We start from the raw sequence: 21,877 nt of genomic DNA, 5'->3' as shown, positions 1-21,877 counted from the left end.
TTGGCCAGAGTAGGTTTGAAAGAACTTGACTTTCATTAGCAGAAGATAATTTCATGTTAATGACAGATATAGAACATGTAAATCACTTCGGAAAATTACTTAAAGCCAAATACCTGTTTTTATGTGGACTCAATCATAGCCAATGTCTGGATCTGGCATACCTCATTGCTACTCGTGTTAATAAGTGACCAGTGTTGTATACACTGCAGTCAATGGTGTCCATATACAATACGTGAGGCAGTATGTAGCCCTATCATGAAGGTTTTGCTGATACATGCAGTTGTCTGAAGCCTATTCTTCCGTGCATAACTGTATCAGGCAAGGTGCAGCTGTGGTTAGAGCAATCGGAAGGGTTTGAGTTCAAATTGTAATCAGTGGTTAACTCAAAATACAATTTGTCCTCTTCTTCTTGGTTCTTTCGGTAAAGTCACGTAGAAGGGAAGTAATAAAATAATAAAAATAAAACATAATAAAATAATTCTCACGTTTCGGCCACAACGCACAACGCAAGCAGCCGTCCTCAGGTGAAGAATGAAACATTTTTCACCTGAGGACGGCTGCTTGCGTTGTGGCCGAAACGTCGTGAGAATTATTTTATTATGTTTTATTTTTATTATTTTATTACTTCCCTTCTACGTGACTTTACCGAAAGAACCAAGAAGATGAATCCCTGCAGTCACGAAAGCTTTAAATCGACAATTTGTCCTGTTTTGTGGGAAGTCAACAATGGTTGTTTAATGCAAACATTGACCCCCACTTAATTCGGTTGTAAGCATTGTGATTCAACTTACCAGTGGGGGGGAAACAATAATTGTCAGGTTAAATGCTTTTACACGTGACAATTAATTTGTTCGGCTCTGCCGGGTGATGGAGGGTCTTAACAATACGGAGTTGGTCAGGTCATACGTGGCCTAACCCAATAATCAATTATCAAAGAGACCCCATTGCTTAAGCAGAGACGTAATTATGATCTGACTGGCGGTAATTCAATAAACACTATGGTGTGTTAATATTTTGTAAGATAACCATTAATATTGACTGATGCCAAAGCAAAAGCATTTAACCCAACTTTTTAAGTTTGTTTCTCAAAAGGGATCTTAACGATCAACAAGTTTTAACTTTACCCAAGAGGTTGATTGTTGGATCTGTGTATTGTTGACCATAATTTTAATTATGGGTCCTATTTTCTTAATGGCCAAAAAGGCTTGTGGTTAAATTGTTTGCCCCTGGGGTTGCAACTTATGAGGATTCAACAAGTTACATCGCCACTCTTGTCCATGAATGCCCCATAGAATTTTAAAGTCCGCACTCACGTTGCAATTTTTCCTTTGACTTAATTCCCTGGAGTGTGCCAATACTTGATTTGGCCAAATGTTAATACGACACACATCTGAGAAATGACAGATGCTGGAATTGAAATGCTGTGCAGAGAAATAAACTACATTTGTCAAACAGTTGCTTATCAAACAGGAATGTCATTGAAACAATATTGCCATCGTTTATACAGGCCTGACACTGCTGAGACTCTAAAAGTTGAAACTGAACCAAAGCTTGGCTGTTTTAAACAAATGCTGCTGCAAAGCATTGGTGCAGGAGGCTGATGGTACAAATGTTATGTATTTTGATGAGCGAGACTCTTGTCTTTAGGAGTTATTTATCATACAGGGGCACTCAGTTGTGACCAGTCATATCATGTATAAATGAAACTGCTGCTATATCTCTATTTGCAAATAAAACACAACATGTCCAGTGATTCGCCTAAGTAAAAAAAAGCATTCTCTTCTTACGTACGATGGCAGCAATATGTTCAGAAGCTAAATGCCAATGTATGCTGGCCACGAGAGGGCTACAGGAGAGTTCGTGTAGTTTTGCTATTCCTCCTCCATTGAAGGAGCACAGACAAGTGGTTTACAATGTAATCTCCATACTGTAGGTTGCATGGCCACACTCAACACTACTGTGGCTTGAAAAAAACCCGTCAGGATTGATTTCACAGTGAATGTCTGTTGCTGTGTTGTTACATGTTAACCGTTGAAACCGGGAGGATCAACTTTAAGCTATCCTCCTCTACCTCGCCAAACCTGCCTCCAGGGATGTCCAGCGATGTAAGTGAGTGAGTGTTGGTGGTGGGAGGTGGTGGTGGTGGTTGGAGGTGGTGGTTGGAGGTGGTGGTGGAGGTGGGAGGTGGTGGTGGGAGGTGATGGTGGGGGTGGTGGTGGGGGTGATTTTGGGTGAGGAGGTATAAGGGATGTCAACAAGAGGATCTGCAAGCAGGGGCAGATTCACCAAAAGTGTCTCTTGCCATACCCGTAGGCCTTGCTGTCAGCATGGCAATCTGATCCGAGATACAGACACATTAGACACCACCAACATCATCATCCAGACGTTATTTTGTTAAGACCACACTGCTCATGAGTCATATAAAAGTTGAAACCTGACATTTATCTGCGAATTAAGTGTCACTGGAAAGCATTGCTCCAAACGGCCAGTCAATATGCTATGTTCTAAAATGTTATTTTATTTGACTTTGACATTAGTGTAGAGTACTGCACAATCATTTACTCTAAAAGTTTAAACTAATCACAATCCGCAAAGCCATCACCGCAACCGTGAGGAAGGAGCATTCTGAGGATCCAATCAAAACCATCACCTTGCCATACACAGCAGGGGTAACCAAACATTTTTCCAAAATCATGAACAAACACAAGATCCAGGTCCGATTTAACACAGTACATCAAATTCGTGATCTGATCCCATCTGTGAAGGACAAGATTCCTGACATGCAATACCCCGGCGCGTCTACAAACTAAGTTGTATCTGCGGCAGCAGTTACATTGGGGAAACTAAGCGACATGTCTCGGACCGAGTTCGTGAGCATAAGGCAGATCTGAAACACGGCAGGACCAACACTTCTGCCGTGGCTGATCATTATTTTAATGCGGCTGGCTCACATGAAATAGATTTCTCTAAGACGATGCTACTTTGCAAGCCCACTGGCTATCAACAAAGATTCGTTCACGAAGCCATCCATATATAACAGACCCAGACATAATTTCAACCGAGAGGATGGTAATAAACTCAGCAATCATTGAAAAGATGTCATTCAACCACTTTGGGTCATCACTTGTGTTTTCTTGTCAACCTCCACAATCAGCAGTGTGGTGTGTGGAGGAGCGAGGTGCAATGATTGCCTGGTGGCCCTTTGATTTGGTGTAGATCTGCTGCGTTGAAGTTGTCTCCCACATTAACATTTGCTGCCCAGCCCATACTGCAGACACTTTTCTATCGACGCGACTTTACCGAAAGAACCAAAGAATACATTCACATTCTTAGGTTTTTTTCGGTAAAGTCACGTAGGTAAAAATTAATAAAAGTAAAATATATATTTTTTAACTTTTCTAAAAAAAATTCCTACGTGACTTTACCGAAAAAACCTAAGAATATGAATCGTTGCAGTCACGAAAGCTTAAAATCTAGAAAGAATACATTCATGTTTGTCACGTAAACAGAACGTGTCCCATTCGTGACTAAGTACAGCACACCGCTTGTGAGTTATAGAGCACCTCCCCACACACACACAACGCCATGTGGCGATGCAAAGACGGCCACTTCCACAGGGGACGCTTCCTCCTCCTCCACCTCCAGATATTTCTTCAGCCGCTGGAGCTGCGCAATTTTAAATCGTCGTCGTCGTCTCGAGACAAACTCAATGTTTTTAATTGTTAAACTCTCGCTTTTTGGCGTTTAACTTCTTGTGCGCATCGCCACCCTCTCCCCGCACCTCCTCCGACTCGCGCGGGTTGGCTACGGTGCAGGCGTGCGACAGAAAGTTCACGGAGAGAGGCGGTATTGCCGGCCCCCCTCTCGTGCCCTCCTCATGCGTCTCTCTCGCTGGCGTTTGGTCGTCGCAGTCTAAAGCCACCGGTGGAGAGGCCCCCCCACCCCCCCACAATCTCCGCCACGCCGCGCGTCTTCCAGAAGGGGTAGAAGCAAGCCCGGCGAGTGGCACCGCTGCGCAAAAAATGGCAAAAGCGTCTTCTTCCTAGAGGGGTAGCCTAATGCATCTGCTGGAGATGGTGGCAGACGAGACGAGTCTTCCAGAAGAGGTGGAAACAAAGCGTGGAATGATGACGAGTGAGACGAGGCACAAGAACCACCATCATCATCAGCATCATCAAAGCTTCCGGGTCACCCCGCGTGTTTTGCTTCCTGTGGTCCCCGACCCGCAGCGTACAGTGTCGGGCCCATGGCGGGCTGCCCTCTCAAACAAATCGCAGACCCAAGGCAGCCGCAACAACGAGAGGGCCACAGCCCGAACACCGAGCCCTGTTTGTCACGCGCAATGTCTCACGACTCGGCCAGCTGCCTCGGCAGAGGCGCCCCCCACGGCTCGTCTCGAGACGCGCGCAGACGCCAAACCCCGCACGAAGCCGGCCCCCCCCCCCACAGGCGCAGAGACGCAATCGCTGCCACACCGAGCATGGATTTCAGTATTGTGGTCCGTGGACTTGGTCACCTGTTTGGCTGAATAAAGTAATTTTTTTTGGGTGGTAGGGGTGTAATCAAATGAATAAGCCGAGGTTTTGCCATGGCATCGTGATTTTGTGTTGTAACCACCCTCTGTTCAAGAAACGTGCCCTTGAATTTACACTCCCCTGCCCCGCCAATTGCCTCTTGATGAGTTGAAAAAGAATGTCCAATGCACCACCGAATTGAAAGCACCCCACGTTAGTGTGTGTAATTGTGCGTTTTTAACTATTGGAGGTGTTTTATGCATAAATGATAACTTTCCGTGGACTTAAAACCCATGGGTTTAATTACAATGGACACTATACATCGTCCCAAAATAAGCCATACAGCCTACTGCTGCCATTGCACCGTGCCATGCCATCCCATGGAGCCAGCCGCCATTGTGAATTCTCCAATAAATCTTGAGAAAAGTGAAGCAAATTGGTGATTTTAGACTCAGTAGTCAGCAAACAATGGACTTCTGGAACATGTTGAGGCAGACTGTTTTCCATTCCATCCAAAAAATCCAGGTGGAGACTTCAAGTTTGGGACCTCCCAGGCCACCTGTTTCTCTCAAAAGGCCAAAATGTTCTAGTTAAACCACACAGATTTATATTTTTTCTAAAAAATGCAATAAAGAGACTCAGCCAGAGGGTTTGTATGTGCTTGGTTATGCTCGCATGCCTCACTATTATGTGTTTACGGTTTAACAAGCCTGCTCAGAAGCCACAAACCGCCTGAAAAGTGGTCCCAGGCCTCTGATAGGCTGAGCAGGTGGCTTTGTTTTGCAAGAAAACGTCTCCAAGCCATAATTCATAGACCATAGCGTGAGAAGAAGTGATGTCTTGACGTTTTCATCATTCCTTTGGTCTGAGCTGACGCCAAAATAAACGTCTGAAGACCATCCCTAGCTCACGGGAGTTTAGATCAAAGGAAAAGATCTTCAAGTTGACAGGCCCTGCCAGGTGGTGGTTACTCATTGTACAATGAAATATGACTTATTCCAGTACCTGTCAAGAGAAATAACGTTTTTCTTGGAACTTGACATTGACATGTTGATATTGTATGTATCTGATTGATGTTCTTGCAACACCCTTGTGGCTCTGTATGGATTACAGGCCTGAAAAAACAAGCCCTTTACTGCAATACATTACAGTATTATGGTCTTACAAGGGCCCACCTGTTGTTGCTTTCACTCTGAAATCTCAGTTTACAATACACTATTGAGTGGCGCTTTCGTTTATATTGACACTCTTGATGGTTTCCACCACGATACACCATGATTTAGCAACACACTTTCCTCAAAATGGTAAATCTGTACAAGTAAAAAAGTGCTCACCTGGTGCATCCACATTGAAAATATAAGCAAACGTTTTAGTCCAACAGTGCTATCCAGGAGAACGTAGCCATTTGCAAGTGTTCTATACAGTGTCCATAGTCCTGCCAAAAGCCAAATGAGATACAAAGTCCACAACTTACCCTTTTTGGATGACTCTTCAGATGTCCATGGGATAGTACATCCCAAAATATCGAGTGCAGCCTCGCTGGGTCGCCTGCAATAAGCTGCTCCACCTCGGGATTGAGACATTTCAAGTGCCCCAGTTTCCTTCCGTCTGCCCCTTTTATCTACTCTGCTGTCACATGACCAGAATCTTCCACTTCTCTGCTTTCAAGGGGGTGGCAAAATCCATTTGGTGCAACCCCCATCCCTCCTTACTCGCTCGGACTGCCTGGGTAGCAAACGCAGGTGAATGCGTTGCATGGGCACGCTATAAATCCAAGATTGGCCTCCGACTGAAGGGGCTGTCACTGGTGTGGTTGGGAGGCTACAGACGTTTGCTTTTGATTAATTAAACAGGGTTATGTCCTGGTGACATCCCAGTCAGTGTGAGCCAGCCAATGAGATGAGAGGAGCAACCCCTTAGCCCTGGGTCTTTGACAGACAGAAGAGCCTTTCACTTGTGCAGCAGGAGGTGTGAGCCACAACTGCCCAGCCTCACACGTGAAAGCATGTGGCAGTCGCGTTTGATGCTCAACGCAGTGTTCTGCCAATTGTAGCCGTACAATAGGATGTAAATATGCCCACAGAGACACATAGCACACGTATACAAGTTAATATATCTATCGTTGAACACATATAGTAACAACCATGCTCGTGCTTCAATGAATGTGTACACACGTGCATTTGAATACGCTGTATATACAATGAGTAGGCATTAAGGATGCACACACGTCAATGTATAGAAACGGAAACGCAATGGACGGCTGCCGAAGAGAGGGCCTTGTGCGCATGGGGAAATGTGACGGCATTTAGAGTTCCGTATTTACACGAGGAAGCTATAAGAGAGGTTTCCCCTCATTGCTAAACCCAGCCCCCTTCTCGCCCACCACCGCCACCACAATTTCACGAATGACTCAAACCCAATGTCGCACGTGGAGGTCGTGCTGACGAAAACGCGTGGACGTAGCAGTAGGTCAAATTGAGGATTGAAGCTGCAACGGACGACAACGTAATAAGAAGAGGCACTTTTATTTAAAGACTTCCACAATAAGGAACCCCACTGAAGACTTTCACAATAAATGGTCCCCAGGTTTCGTCCTCGTCTTCCTGCTTGTATCTTCCTCCGAGCGTCCCCACTCCACGTGCTCTCCCCTTATATATCCATCAGTCCCCTTTCTCGAACCTTTTTTACCTTCAGTCAATCCCTGTACATTCCCTTTAACGGATCATTTCTGTTTTCTCGTTCAACCCTGCATCCCCAAGTCTGCCTCCCGATCAATCACCGTGGGATGCCTCCTACTTCCAATCGGAGACCGTTGTTTATTTTAAATAGCCAATCTTAGGCTGCATGTGGCTTTGGGTAATTTTCTCGGTCACTCCACAAGGGTGTCACGTCGACATCCACCTTTCAGTGCTCGTTTACCCCACCATGGTAACTGAGCAACAACAACAACCACTGCTGCCACTGCTGCCTGCCTGCCACGTGCTTCTTGGCACCACCGCAGGCGTGGCAAGCAGCAGGGGGCCCCGTGGGAGCACGCGGTGCGAGCCCCGGGGGAGTGGCGGGGCACCCCGGGGGCAGCTCGCCCCTTGCTAACATTGATGGCCACTGGAGCTATTCTACCGACTCTTACGCATCGCTGATGTATCTGGAATGGAATAGAATGCGGTGCAACGACTACAATTTCACATTTCAGGCGGCCAAGCCCGGATAATCGTGTCTTCGCTATGTTGTGCTGTCTGTTCTGGAGCCCTGGTACACTCACTCTGCCCCCCACCACGACCACCAACAACTCAATCCCTGCACACTCTGCCCTTTGCCCCTCCTCCACCCGTCCCCATCAACCGGGCTGGCCCAGGGACGGAGGGTGGATTCACGTTTGCAGGTTACGACGGAGGTGGCGCTGTTCCCGAGACGGCGGTGACAATGCACCGCGGTTGGGAAGGTTGCGAGGTCAAATCCCGACCCTGGCTTGGCCTGCCAACAGCCCCCCCCCCCTCTGTCTCGGGGTTGAGAACATGAGCGAGTGTCATCAGTGCTTGTGCTATGAGAGCAGTGGCCCCTGCCATAAAAATATGGAAGTTTTCACCACTTGCTCAGGCGGCTATAATATGTTTGCCGAATGGAAAGCACAATAATGCATGAATTCTGTACATTCCAATGGGACACAACTCTAAATAAAAATGCATTCATTGCGGCCCTTTGTTAATCTGCTCCTGGGTAAAGGAAGTATTTCCCACCCCACGTTGGTCTTGGGGGTTTATTTAACTATACTTCACCATCCTGGTCAATGTGGGTTGGTGTTAGCTGTCATTGGAAATAAAACTCTCGTCAGAATTTTGCCGAGTGCAATGTGACGACCACTGCACCACCAATCTTTACCGCAATATATTCATACACGGAATACACAAAACATGGAAAGTGGGTTACTTGCGACAGACAAGTAATTTCAGTGAAAAAGTAATTCGTTGTAAAATGGTAAGGTTCGGGGTGGTTAGGATTAGTGTAAGGCTTAGGAATGCATTATAGGGTTTATTATTGCCTCATTAGTGAGTCTTATGATGTACTCGTGTGTTAGATGTAGCCCCCATGCCCAGCCACCGCATGCCTAAACAGTTTTTGTTTGGCCGGATCGAGGGGGCTAAACGGGCGCAGCACGGGCTAGAGAAGAGATTGAGTGATGTGGTACAGGAGGACGTGGAGCTGAGTGGACTTGCCGATGACTGGTACCAGCGGTGTCAAGATCGGCCTCTGTGGAGGAGGCTCGTGAAGGACGCTACTGGGCAGTTGGAGGCAGTCGCTCTCCAACAACGGAGGGCGGAGGAGCGACGCTCACAACAACGAGCGGAGCGCCGGGTGGCTAAAGCACAGCAAGTTGGCACAGTAGGGGGCACAGGTGGTGCATCAGCCAGTCATCTCGGTCATCTCAGTCAGTCGACCCGTGGCACCTGGGTCTGCCCCGTATCCTCCTGCCAGCGGGCATTCGACACTTCACGTGGCCTCAAGGTGCACGTGGCCTGGCACAAGCGTCGTGGTGACGTAACCGCCACTTAGTGGCGAATGGCGGTTGTTGTTGTGTGTTAGATGTCATATGCATCTGTCAAATTGTGTGGCACTGTGGTTAGAGAGCTTGTCTCATTTAGAAGAAGTACATAACATTGGTACTCGTTGAAAAGTCAACATTGATCATCCTATAGCGACTGGAAGCATATGTGGAAGTGTGACATTTCCACCACTACTTTAAGGTATACCAAACGAGATGAGAATCACCCCAATACTTATTTGAGCTACGCACTTTAACTTAGAATATTTGTCTTATTTCTTTGAGGATTAATCCCGCATGTATACTTTCAGAGTACAGGTAATATATACACAAATATATTTAAATAGCTGTTACCAAGTCAATTTCAGCATATTCAAACAGACACTTATATTTTTGAAAATCAACAAAAGCCCTCTATTGGTAAAAAAAAACACTTTAGGAACACAGCCATAAATCCAAAATAAAAATGCATGAGATGTGTACGATATTATATTGCTATGCTTGCATGAACATCAATACGGTTATCAGCATATCAACGATGATGTGCAAAGAAAACCCTCGTGTACGATGCTTTGGGTAATAGCAGCTTTATTTTTTATTTATTTCTGCGAGGTGTAGGAACAATTGTTAGAAGGTGAAATGTTCTACTCTGTTCATAGTGCTTGGAATACTCCTAGTCTGGGCTAAGAGGCCATTGTATGACTTTTATTTTAGGATCTATATCTTCAGTGGTATATATTCAAAGGACATCATTGAAGACACAGATTGGCAGATGCTAACAACCAATATTTCTGATGCCACTGTAACTCGACGTCACTTACTTCCCACTGCCATATAATGCAACTGTTGCACAGTCGACAGCTAAACTTCAAGATGTGCTCCTAAACGAGTGAAAGAATAGCATATATTTAAAACACTACACCAAAGTAGTGAGTTACAGCATAGAATATCACGGTGTGTTGAAAACACAGCAAGACGCGAACCATTGTGTTAAGCACATCTATTTAAATACATATAACCACAAGGCAGCAAATCAAAACACTGCTACTTTGGTCACAAATGACCCCTGCATTTTAAGCATCTGGTTTCTTGCATTATGGATGCAAAATTCAGCTTGGCAATCAGAATGCACCAGTCTTCTTCTTGCATATGGCTGGATGAATAGCAAATTGTAAGTCTATGCCCAGAAATGGCTTCAGTTGATGTGGTGGATTGCATCAATGCCTCCATTTAATGTAAGAGTTTGGCAGAGGTTCACCATGTGGCTGATGCGTTGGTTCTGTCTTTCTGTAATTGCATTCTGGGATTTCTTTCAATTTTCACTTGTAAAGGTAAAGAGTGCATCTGCTGTGAGAAGTGCAGATTATATTTAATGTGGATCCATTGCTTTTTAGGTAGGTAAAATCCTGGAGATTCTTCAGCGGGATCAGCGGCAATCAGATGCTTGTTTGGAATAATCGCTGAAATCTGTCACAATTAATTTGAGTCCCTAAAGCCTTAATCCACAAGGGCCCAAGCTGTGGTCAAAACTTATTTACGCGATTTCAATGGTTCCGCAGTTTTTTGTAGACCTTTGTGTATGGGCAGACTCGGATTGGCTTGGAAAAGGCTGTATTCGTGAAATGCTCTTTGCTATCTTCATATCTCAGGAGGAGGATTGTTTGATAGCCAAAATGACCATATTAAAGGAATTTACTTTGTTGCGGAATCTGCGTTAAAGTTTATATTGTTTAAACAGGGAATAACTCAAGAGACAATTTGTTTGGTGTGGTAACCATCAGCTCACATGGGAGCACAGTACTTTGCTGTGGAGTTCGCTAAGTACAGAGTGTGTTCCCCTGCTAGTGCGTGCAGGTTTCTGGATGAGATTCGCTCTGTTCTTTGTCTTTTAACAGGCCTTCCAGAACTTTCTTTTTTGCCAAAAAAAGTCAAATTTGCGAGCCAGTTGCTCAAACAAAAATGCAGTAACCACGGTCTTGGATCACTTTGGACAGATTGGCCAATGTCGTTGGTGAGTGTGTGGCTTATCTCTTGAATGTTTTATGGATGTTTATTCTAGATTTGGATGTAGCAACGGCAATATCTGCCCTTCCTACACAAATTCAATTCTCGTCGAATATTTTGTCCAAATTCAATGACTCCAGAACAGACCATACAGCATAAAACTGTGCAATGGCCAATCCACAAATACGAAGGAGACATCACAGCTTTACCCTTCCCTGCTCCTGACGCTGGTTATCTGGGCTTGACCACCTGCATGTGAAATTGCAGTTGTTGCTCTGCGTCTACATCAGCTGCCGTACGGAAGAGGAAGAAGAAGAAAACAATATCTGCATAGATAAATGTCCTTCATGCTGTTTGGCATGTAATATTTAAAGGTACGGGGCAAGCACAAAGTCTTAAAGTAGCCAATGTATGTACGAAGACAACCGTGCTAATCGGGGGTGCGCTAATGCACAGTTCTTGGGGAACTTTCCTGGTTCCTAAAAGATACTCGGAAGCTGCGGTTACTCAGCATCAATGTCAGTAGCCACATCCTAGTTACTGCATCGGGACACAATTTGGACGCCTGCATGAAGAGGCTGTGACTCCAGACCGTGGCATTTTTTTGATAACGCACAGCTGCCAAAGCAGTCAGTTATATGTGCATCGCAAAGACCAGGGGGGCAAACATCGTGTTCTACTTTCGGTGGATAGGGGATGTTAGGGGTAGAAGGGTGTTTGGTCCAGTAGAGCAAAACCAATCATTGTACTGTACTTCTGTGCTGCCACATGCGTACTCCCTTCCTAAACCAACCAGCACTAGCCTGCATGGTAAAGTTCAGTCAAATAATCCTCACATCTGCGTGGCGTGGTGAGGCCCTCATTTAGCTGATCATTTACAAAAGTGTTGTAGATGTATATGTATGAAGACACTTTTGCAGATATTCTGTCATAACAAGATTACAAATGACACTGCACAAGATGAAAGTCCAGAACGCTACACGCAAAGCATTCCTTAGAAACGCATTGGCCGTCAAACACCCCAATGCAGGGACCTTCCTGAAAATGCTTTCAAGACTCAGAGACATTTTGCTGGATTCATACAAGTCGTGTATTCTTGTTGAAGGTGTCTGCAACAATACAGACAATGAATATCTGTGACCGTTTGATCTTCAGCGTTGCCTGCTAACTGCTAATAAGCTTACATTATAAGTCGTCCATGCTGACATTATAATGTGAACGCGAGATGATGTTGATTCCACTTTCTTTAAACTGCTCACTTCACATTCCCCGCTGCATTCCAGTGGCGCAGGCCGACACACCTTGGTAAATCTCAGCGTCGTTTACAGCGCCCCCGATAATACTTTAATGAGTTTTCTTTTAGTTGTCCCTTTTTATCGTACTCCCTGTCAGTACATTAAGTGTATAATTAGAGCATTTAGTGTTCTGGTTTTACTCGAATTTATTTATTTCTTTATTTGACAGGGGGTGCGTTTTTTTGTTGCATGGTGCTTGATGTAAACTGCAATTTGGGTATTACCACCAACCCACCCTCGGGTTGCCTGAATTCCTTATGCCAGGCGTGTCCAGCAGAGGCATTGGTTTTGTAAACTTACACTGCTGCCCCTCAATGGCCTTTCCATGGCTATAGGGGTTGTACTGAGCGCATGTTGTTGGGTCTTTGAGATTACCAAAATTAGCTTCAATGCTCTCTTATGCTTTTTGTTCAGCCCAGTGGCACCTTTGCTCGACTCATAGTCGGCAAGAGTGGACCGTTAACGAGTCACGAGTCGTGATGTGGCGAGCCTCTCGTCACTGCCAAGGGAATGAGGAATGCCCACCCCTGGCTCAGGACGGCCAATGAGGATTAGTGATACCCCATTGCATATGTAAGCAAGCAGACAATTTGGCTTGTTTACATATATTTAACTCTAAAACTGTTAGGTTTTTCTTGAAAATGCAATAAAGGACCAATCACCACGATTGTTTCATGATAACTGCCATAGCTAAGTTAATTGGAAATATTGTAGTGATATGGGTTTATGTGTGTGTGTGTAGTGGGTACAAATGTGGTACAATAATTAATACACTCTACTCTATAATGCTGGCAATTTGAGTTCAATTCCTGGCATAGCACTGTTTCAGCAGTATTTAGTGTCCGAACCTGATTTTGTGCCTCTAAAAACAATAATAGTAACAGCATCATTAACATATCAAAAACATCATGTAATATATCATTCATTATGCAAGCAATAGCCAATTGATCTGCTTCACTCAAATATACATTCATGGCACATATAATCACAGTATTACCATATCCAAATGAAAACTACATTTAACATGAAGGTGTTCACTGTGAACACAAGCATCCGTGAGCTCCAGCAGTCTTAATTGTGACCTTGAATCAAGGCTAATAACTTCCATCGTTTGAACACGGTGCTGTACACACGAGGGATTGTGTTGTCCTCTGTTAATTTGCTCACCTCTGTAATCCTACCTCCTTTGCCTGCATTTTTTGCTTGGGGGGCCTTTGTTCCAAAACCAAATGGACTCAAATTGTAAATGTTGTGGATTTACTCTCCAACACACAAGCGGTGTGCTGTACTAGCAACGATTTGGCACGTTCTGTTTACGTGATAAACCATATTAATTGGCTGTGTCGAGTGGTGGCGGGTTTAACGACACATTTATATTTTACGCAATCTCACTCCCCAAAAAAACCCTCTATTGTGGAAAGCAAATTGAGCCAACAACCGATCCTTTAACGCAATTCAGTTGAGATGTCAACAAAGGGGTCTTAATGCTGTCTTGCTGATGCCTGCCCCAGGGCCAACATGGTTCTCTCTGCGGCGGTGCACACCCGGTATCGCGTTGCAACACGCGTGAAGTGCAGAGCGTCGGAAATTATACGTGCACGTCTTCTGGCGACATCGACTCTGGCAGCTCCAGTGATCTAAATCGCCTTGCGATAATGGTGCTCAGTGTTCATAATTCGTGTTATTGCACGGTGCAAATCGGGTTCTTTTTGCTCGCCTGCTATGCAGGAGGAGGTCGTGGGGTCAATCCCGACATGGAGTCTGCGTGTTCTCTCTCTCTCACCGTGGTCGCGTTGATGTTTCTCCGAGCCCTCCGGTTTATTATAACCATATTTAGAAAACTACGTTTAGAGCATTTGGCTGATATAATTTCCACAAGACAAGCCACTTCGTTGAGCTATCATTTGTGGCCAGGTCGCGTCTGAAAAAAAGAGCTAAATGGCTCAGTAGGCCTTACTTTGTAAAATATTTTTAAAATAGTTTCGTTTTTTTAACAGAAAAATAGTTTAGCTTGTTTTCGATGGCCGTGCAGCAAGGGATTCTTGAATCTGCCTTTGTGAAACTTTGCATATTATCCTTTTGTATGCATCGCTTTCAACTCAGTGCACTGGTTTCCCTTCATATACAAAACGAGAATTCACGGCATTGATCAAACATTCCGATGCAGAAACCTCCTGAAAGTCTTCGTATGTTAAGACTCGCAAAGGGAAGTACTGACAAATATGTACTGATACTCCTTCGTGTGTGATCATCTATTATTCATTATTATGCATCGACTGATGATATTTTATTGATGAATTTCACTACGAAGGCTATATTTACTGGCAGCTTAACGATGCACAAAACACAAAACACGATATCTAGCAAAAGAGAAACAAAAATGGTATCCCCCAGATGATAAGATCCACATCCCCCCCCCCTCCCTTCTTATCGGCAGATATACGCCTGAGACCCCATTTCTACAATTATATTGACACTGAGCACAAGTGTGAGGCGCTTCTCACTTTCAGGAGCCATCTGACAATTCGGAGATTACGGTCATCGTAAACATGACCATAATGACCCTGAACGTGCCCCGATGTGTGCACTGGTGCTGTTCGGGAGCCAGGCCACAACCAACTCGGGTAGAGGTCGTCGCTTGGGGCGGTGTCTCCCTGACGGCTTGCACCTGCCTTTTAGTAGTACTTGATCACATGGTCACACCTCGCCCAGTTGCCCTGCTGTAATGTCTGATACACGGCAAATATTTCGTCCTTGGCTATTGGGATGGATTGCAGGCGAGGGCCGTACAAGCCACACATTTTAACAATCCCTTTGCGACTGAAATTGAGGACCTGTTTGTTGCATAGTGAGATGCTCCTTTGTGATACATGGGTCATTACATGCAGCCAAGCAGGCCATTCATTTTGAAGTGTGCCACTTACATAGATGGGGGGGGGGTTGTATTTGGTGTTCCAGGAATGCTTTGGTCCTATCAAGTGTACTTGGTCGACCTGCAAAAATTAATGGTTAAATTTGACAACTGTTGTGGCATTGTTACATTTCACTGAGTAACTAGTACAATGCTCAGCTCACAGTTTGAGGTTGTTATAAATATGACCAGGGGTTGACTCTCCCCATCATTCGTCTGGGGTCAATAAAGTGTGTACCACTTTGTAAAAAGTCAGCAGCGGTTGTTCTGTAGGGATACTGGCTATGTCCATAGGACTGTGGACTTTCTTTGCTCGACTAAGGCCCGCTAACGGACATACATTCCATTCCACGCTCACTTGAGTAGTGCCCACTTCGACTTGTTAACATAAGGCTGGCCTCTATTATGATGTCTAGATGAGATGGGGTTACCCACACTTTAGCCCACCACAAACAATCTGCCAATCGACTTACCCCCGTGTATCCCTTTTCATCATTTTCATTATTTATCATCATGAGCCATGATCAATCCACTTCTGGATGAAGGCCTCCCCGACCCGGCATCCTCTCTTACAAAACACTGATTGGATTGATTGGATCGATGGGTACTCATGTTGCTGATGGGCAAACAGGGGCAATTATTGTTGAGAAAATCTGGCATTTAAAGCACCTTGATGTTGTATTTTAACTTGTTTATTAATTGAATATTATAACTACACGTACACTGGTTACAAAATTTCTAAACCTTGTAGCAGATATCACAAAACACGATCATTGGTCTCACTGCATATGATCACTTCATGCCAGTGCTTTCCAGTTAAAGTACCGTCATTCCATTTATCCGTAGAAAAATCACAGTGACTACTGTTTCTGTCACCAGGATAGGAGAAGTCCCAACCATCTTTGATAAAAGATAGGGCCTGGGTTGTTAATGTTTGGGAACTGTTCCTGTAATTAAGCTGTGCAAGGTGGCTATATTTTTTAATCACTCTCTGACAGCTTACCCGTTAATGTGGGGTGACAGAAACGCCACTCCACAGGGCAATAAAGGCAACTATTTGTAACGGACTGTATAACAACTTCCAGCTGTAAACCTTAATTACTATACCTGGTTTTTATTGGTCAGTTTCAACATGCCTCTCAAATTTCTGAGTGAGCTGAGTTAAACAACGCCGCAAAGTCATTAAAATAGCCCAGCTTTGGGTACGAAATTTAGGAAAATTGAATTTTATCTAAAGAAGCCTTCCTGTGGTTTTCTTAATTTAAAAATATATAGCCAAAAGCAAATGTTGAAAGTCGAATTAAAATAAATAAAATCAATTAAGATCAACTCATTTACAGTACTTTTAAAATCTATTTCTGGATGAAGAAACTCCCACACTGTATCGGTAATGGGGGTTGTTTCACCATACTTCACCATGTTGGTCAGTGTGGGGGCTCTAAGGACTGGTTCAGATATAATTCACCTCTGATGTTAGTTGCGACCGAGAATCAAACCGAGGTCTCCAGGTTGATAGAGTAGTGTGCTAACTACTGTGCCACCACTCCATGTAATTTACATATTTTTGATTTGTATGACCTCATCATCATGCTGCTATATTTTAATTGTACAAATCAGTAAAAAAAAAAATATTTTACCCTCATCCATAAATCTGTAAATACAATAGGTCTGTCATTAATTATAGCGAATTAATGAGTGGAAGGTAATTGATATTGATGCAATTGGTGAAGATGTATTGAAAGTGGCGTATGTTGATGTCTGATGAATCAAGATGACTTCATAAATGAAGTACAGTATAAGTAAATGTATCCACATTATATATAAAAAGTGTGCATTGCAAATCTACATCAGAAAAACGTTAAATTTTTTGCCTGATTTTAACTTATTGTATTTTACTCCCTCGTCTTATAGAATACTCCCCTCATTGGGCTGCTTTGGATGACTTGTCAGCTTGTGTGGTGTCGTGCCCGAGCCCACTACCAAAATCACGTTTTGCCATCCCTGGTGGCGGTGTTGGTGGCGGTATTGGTAGTGTTGGCGGTGGCGGTGTTGGTAGTGCTGGCGGTGGTGGTGGTGGCGGTGTTGGTAGTGCTGGCGGTGTTGGTGGTGGCGGTGTTGGTAGTGCTGGTGGTGGTGGTGGTGGCGGTGTTGGTAGTGCTGGCGGTGGTGGTGGTGGTGGCGGTGTTGGTAGTGCTGGCGGTGGTGGTGGTGGTGGTGTTGGTAGTGCTGGCGGTGGTGGCAGTGGCGGTGTTGGTAGTGCTGGCGGTGGTGGTGGTGGCGGTGTTGGTAGTGCTGGCGGTGTTGGTGGTGGTGGTGTTGGTAGTGCTGGCGGTGGTGGCAGTGGCGGTGTTGGTAGTGCTGGCGGTGGTGGCAGTGGTGGTGTTGGTAGTGCTGGCGGTGGTGGTGGTGGCGGTGTTGGTAGTGCTGGCGGTGTTGGCGGTGGTGGTGTTGGTAGTGCTGGCGGTGGTGGTGTTGGTAGTGCTGGCGGTGGTGGTGGTGGCGGTGTTGGTAGTGCTGGCGGTGTTGGCGGTGGTGGTGTTGGTAGTGCTGGCGGTGGTGGTGTTGGTAGTGCTGGCGGTGGTGGTGGTGGCGGTGTTGGTAGTGCTGGCGGTGTTGGCGGTGGTGGTGTTGGTAGTGCTGGCGGTGTTGGCGGTGGTGGTGTTGGTAGTGCTGGCGGTGTTGGTGGTGGCGGTGTTGGTAGTGCTGGCGGTGTTGGCGGTGGCGGTGTTGGTAGTGCTGGCGGTGGTGGCGGTGGTGGTGTTGGTAGTGCTGGCGGTGGTGGTGGTGGCGGTGTTGGTAGTGCTGGCGGTGGTGGTGGTGGTGTTGGTAGTGCTAGCGGTGTTGGCAGTGGCGGTGTTGGTAGTGCTGGCGGTGTTGGCGGTGGTGGTGTTGGTAGTGCTGGCGGTGGTGGCGGTGTTGGTAGTGCTGGCGGTGGTGGTGGTGTTGGTAGTGCTGGCGGTGGTGGCGGTGGTGGTGTTGGTAGTGCTGGCGGTGGTGGCGGTGGTGGTGTTGGTAGTGCTGGCGGTGTTGGCGGTGGTGGTGTTGGTAGTGCTGGCGGTGTTGGCGGTGGTGGTGTTGGTAGTATTGGCGGTGGTGGTGTTGGTAGTGCTGGCGGTGGTGGTGTTGGTAGTGCTGGCGGTGTTGGCGGTGGTGGTGTTGGTAGTATTGGCGGTGGTGGTGTTGGTAGTGCTGGCGGTGGTGGTGTTGGTAGTGCTGGCGGTGTTGGCGGTGGTGGTGTTGGTAGTGCTGGCGGTGGTGGTGTTGGTAGTGCTGGCGGTGGTGGTGGTGGCGGTGTTGGTAGTATTGGCGGTGGTGGTGGTGGTAGTGCTGGCGGTGGTGGTGGTGGCGGTGTTGGTAGTGCTGGCGGTGGTGGTGTTGGTAGTATTGGCGGTGGTGGTGTTGGTAGTGCTGGCGGTGGTGGTGTTGGTAGTGCTGGCGGTGTTGGCGGTGGTGGTGTTGGTAGTATTGGCGGTGGTGGTGTTGGTAGTATTGGCGGTGGTGGTGTTGGTAGTGCTGGCGGTGGTGGCGGTGGTGGTGTTGGTAGTGCTGGCGGTGTTGGCGGTGGTGGTGTTGGTAGTGCTGGCGGTGGTGGTGGTGGCGGTGTTGGTAGTGCTGGCGGTGGTGTTGTTGGTAGTGCTGGCGGTGTTGGCGGTGGTGGTGTTGGTAGTGCTGGCGGTGGTGTTGTTGGTAGTGCTGGCGGTGTTGGCGGTGTTGGCGGTGGTGGTGTTGGTAGTGCTGGCGGTGTTGGCGGTGGTGGTGTTGGTAGTGCTGGCGGTGGTGGTGGTGGCGGTGTTGGTAGTGCTGGCGGTGGTGGTGGTGGTGTTGGTAGTGCTGGCGGTGTTGGCGGTGGCGGTGTTGGTAGTGCTGGCGGTGGTGGTGGTGGTGTTGGTAGTGCTGGCGGTGTTGGCGGTGGCGGTGTTGGTAGTGCTGGCGGTGGCGGTGTTGGTAGTGCTGGCGGTGGCGGTGGTGGTGGCGGTGTTGGTAGTGCTGGCGGTGGCAGTGGCGGTGTTGGTAGTGCTGGCGGTGGTGGTGGTGGTGTTGGTAGTGCTGGCGGTGTTGGCGGTGGCGGTGTTGGTAGTGCTGGCGGTGGTGGTGTTGGTAGTGCTGGCGGTGGTGGTGGTGGTGGCGGTGTTGGTAGTGCTGGCGGTGTTGGCGGTGTTGGTAGTGCTGGCGGTGTTGGCGGTGGCGGTGTTGGTAGTGCTGGCGGTGGCGGTGTTGGTAGTGCTGGCGGTGGCGGTGTTGGTGGTGGCGGTGTTGGTGGTGGCGGTGTTGGTGGTGGCAGTGTTGGTGGTGGCGGTGTTGGTGGTGGCGGTGTTGGTAGTGCTGGCGGTGGCAGTGGCGGTGTTGGTGGTGGCGGTGTTGGTGGTGGCGGTGTTGGTGGTGGCGGTGTTGGTGGTGGTGGTGTTGGTGGTGGCGGTGTTGGTGGTGTTGGTGGTGGCGGTGTTGGTGGTGGCGGTGTTGGTAGTGCTGGCGGTGGCAGTGGCGGTGTTGGTGGTGGCGGTGTTGGTGGTGGCGGTGTTGGTGGTGGCGGTGTTGGTGGTGGTGGTGGTGTTGGTAGTGCTGGCGGTGGCAGTGGCGGTGTTGGTGGCGGTAGTGCAGTGGCTAGCGCTCTACTCTACGAACCCAGCGACCCGAGTTCAATTCCCGCTCACGGCCAACACCAGTGACGATTATTTGAACCGATCCTGGGCCTCCCCTAAGGTCGACTCAGCCTCACAATGAGTACCTGGTGCGGTGTTTTAAACATCGCTAGCACTGGGGAGACAAAAGTGGCCAGGCGTGATGCTGGCCACCCAACCCCCTCGTGTGCCGTGCCGGCCTTCATAGGTGCTACTCACTAAGAGCACTTGCCCCTACAGTCTGTTAAGGCTACACGGGGGATCTCTAGCGGCAGTGGTGGTAGTGGTGGTGGTAGTAGTGGTGGTGGTGGTAATGGTGGTGGTAGTGGTAGTAGTGGTGGTAGTAGTAGTGGTGGTAGTGGTGGTAGTAGTGGTGGTGCTAGTAGTGGTGGTAATGGTGGTAGTAGTGGTGGTAGTGGTAGTAGTGGTGGTGGTAGTAGTGGTGGTAGTGGTGGTCGTGGTAGTAGTGGTGGTGGTAGCGGTGGTGGTAGCGGTGGTAGTAGTGGTGGTGGTGGTAGCGGTGGTGATAGTGGTGGTAGTAGTGGTGGTAGTAGTGGTGGTTAGTAGTGCTGGTGGTAGTAATGGTGGTGGTGGTAGTGGTGGTAATGGTGGTGGTAGTGGTGGTAATGGTGGTAGTAGTAGTGGTAGTAGTGGTGGTTGGTGGTAATGGTGGTGGTGGTAGTAGTGGTGGTAGTAGTGGTGGTGGTGGTGGTGGTGGTAGTGGTAGTAGTGGTGGTAGTAGTGGTGGTTAGTAGTGCTGGTGGTAGTAATGGTGGTGGTGGTGGTGGTGCTGGTGGTTGGTGGTAATGGTGGTGCTGGTGGTAGTAGTAGTGGTGGTAATGGTGGTTGGTGGTAATGGTGGTGCTGGTGGTAGTAGTAATGGTGGTTGGTGGGCGTTTGTTTTGAAAGTCTCCCGGCGTGGCCGGCACGCGCCACACCGACGAGGCTGCCCCCCCCCCCCCCCCCTCTGGCCGGGCCCACACCTCGCCTGTCACCACCTGAATCATCTCGCGTGGCGCTCTATTTACCCAACAGAGCAGCGAGGGAGGTGGGGAGAGGGGGGGGGGCCCACGGTAACTGGAGCCGCCTCTTGTCCCCGTGGCGGTCGCGTGCGTCTCGTGCTGCCACGAGGGGTGGTGCGGGTGGCGGTGGTGGCGGCGGTGTTGTGGGGCAGGTGCGTTGGGTTGCTGGCGAGGTGATCTCCTCGGCTCCACCCACGCCCTCCATGCACCCCCCCCCCCGGTCATCCTGTCCTCTCTTTCGCTCATCAACGCTCTTCCCGACATCCCAGGGACAAGTGGAACCCCCCAGGAGCAAAGAGCGGCCTGCTCCCGGGAGAACACCTGCCTGGTGCAACAGCTGCTGCTGCTGAGGCCGCAGTGTTTAATACTAAAATACCCGACAAGTGGAGCGATGGACACGTGCTGGACTATAACATGCAAGAGTTGTATCGAATACCAATAGTGCTTGGACGGGTGACACCGCTAGCTGATGTTATTTTATATCAGAACCTTTGTCAATCCACTGCTGCTGGATGAACCTTTCTCTACGCCACGTCAGTCATTGGGATTGCTTGACCATCATTCACGCTGGCTGGTGCGGGTTGGTGAAGTCGTGCCAGAGGAGGGGGGCATGACTGGTTCAGGTCACACGCGCCATTGATTGCATCTGTGGCCTGGAAGTTGTTATTGCTTTGGTGTTGGTATTGGAATATTGCAATCGCGGTATATTGGGCAATAACTGTCTGGTTGGTGCTGTTGCACAGCGCTCATCTCATCAGAAGCAAGGCCGCAATTATATATGCTCAAAATGCCCCCCCCCCCCCAATATATTGCTATAAAAAAATAATTGCTATGCTATGTGAATAAAAAGAACAATTTGCTAAACCTTGGCCACAATATCTGGACTTGTCGTCTTCATATAAATCAATGCATAGATTTCTGTTTATATGATTGTGGTTATGGTTATACTTTATTAATCCCTAATCTCTGCCA

General features: G+C 47.6%; 1 protein-coding gene across 1 annotated transcript in view; it reads right to left on the bottom strand.

Moving 5' to 3' along the window:
• Positions 1–4,347: 4,347 nt before the first annotated feature.
• The window catches only part of LOC144935274 (uncharacterized), a 44,204-nt gene continuing 26,674 nt past the window's right edge, over positions 4,348–21,877 (bottom strand). Inside the window, exon 3 of the mRNA XM_078861844.1 lies at positions 4,348–4,394. Coding sequence (XP_078717970.1) covers positions 4,348–4,394 — 47 coding nt within the window. The remainder of the gene's footprint in view (positions 4,395–21,877) is intronic.

This window comes from Lampetra fluviatilis, chromosome 12 (genome assembly GCF_964198595.1).
Source record: "Lampetra fluviatilis chromosome 12, kcLamFluv1.1, whole genome shotgun sequence".
NCBI classification, from domain to species: domain Eukaryota; kingdom Metazoa; phylum Chordata; class Hyperoartia; order Petromyzontiformes; family Petromyzontidae; genus Lampetra; species Lampetra fluviatilis.
This window is presented reverse-complemented; position numbering and strand designations above follow the sequence as displayed.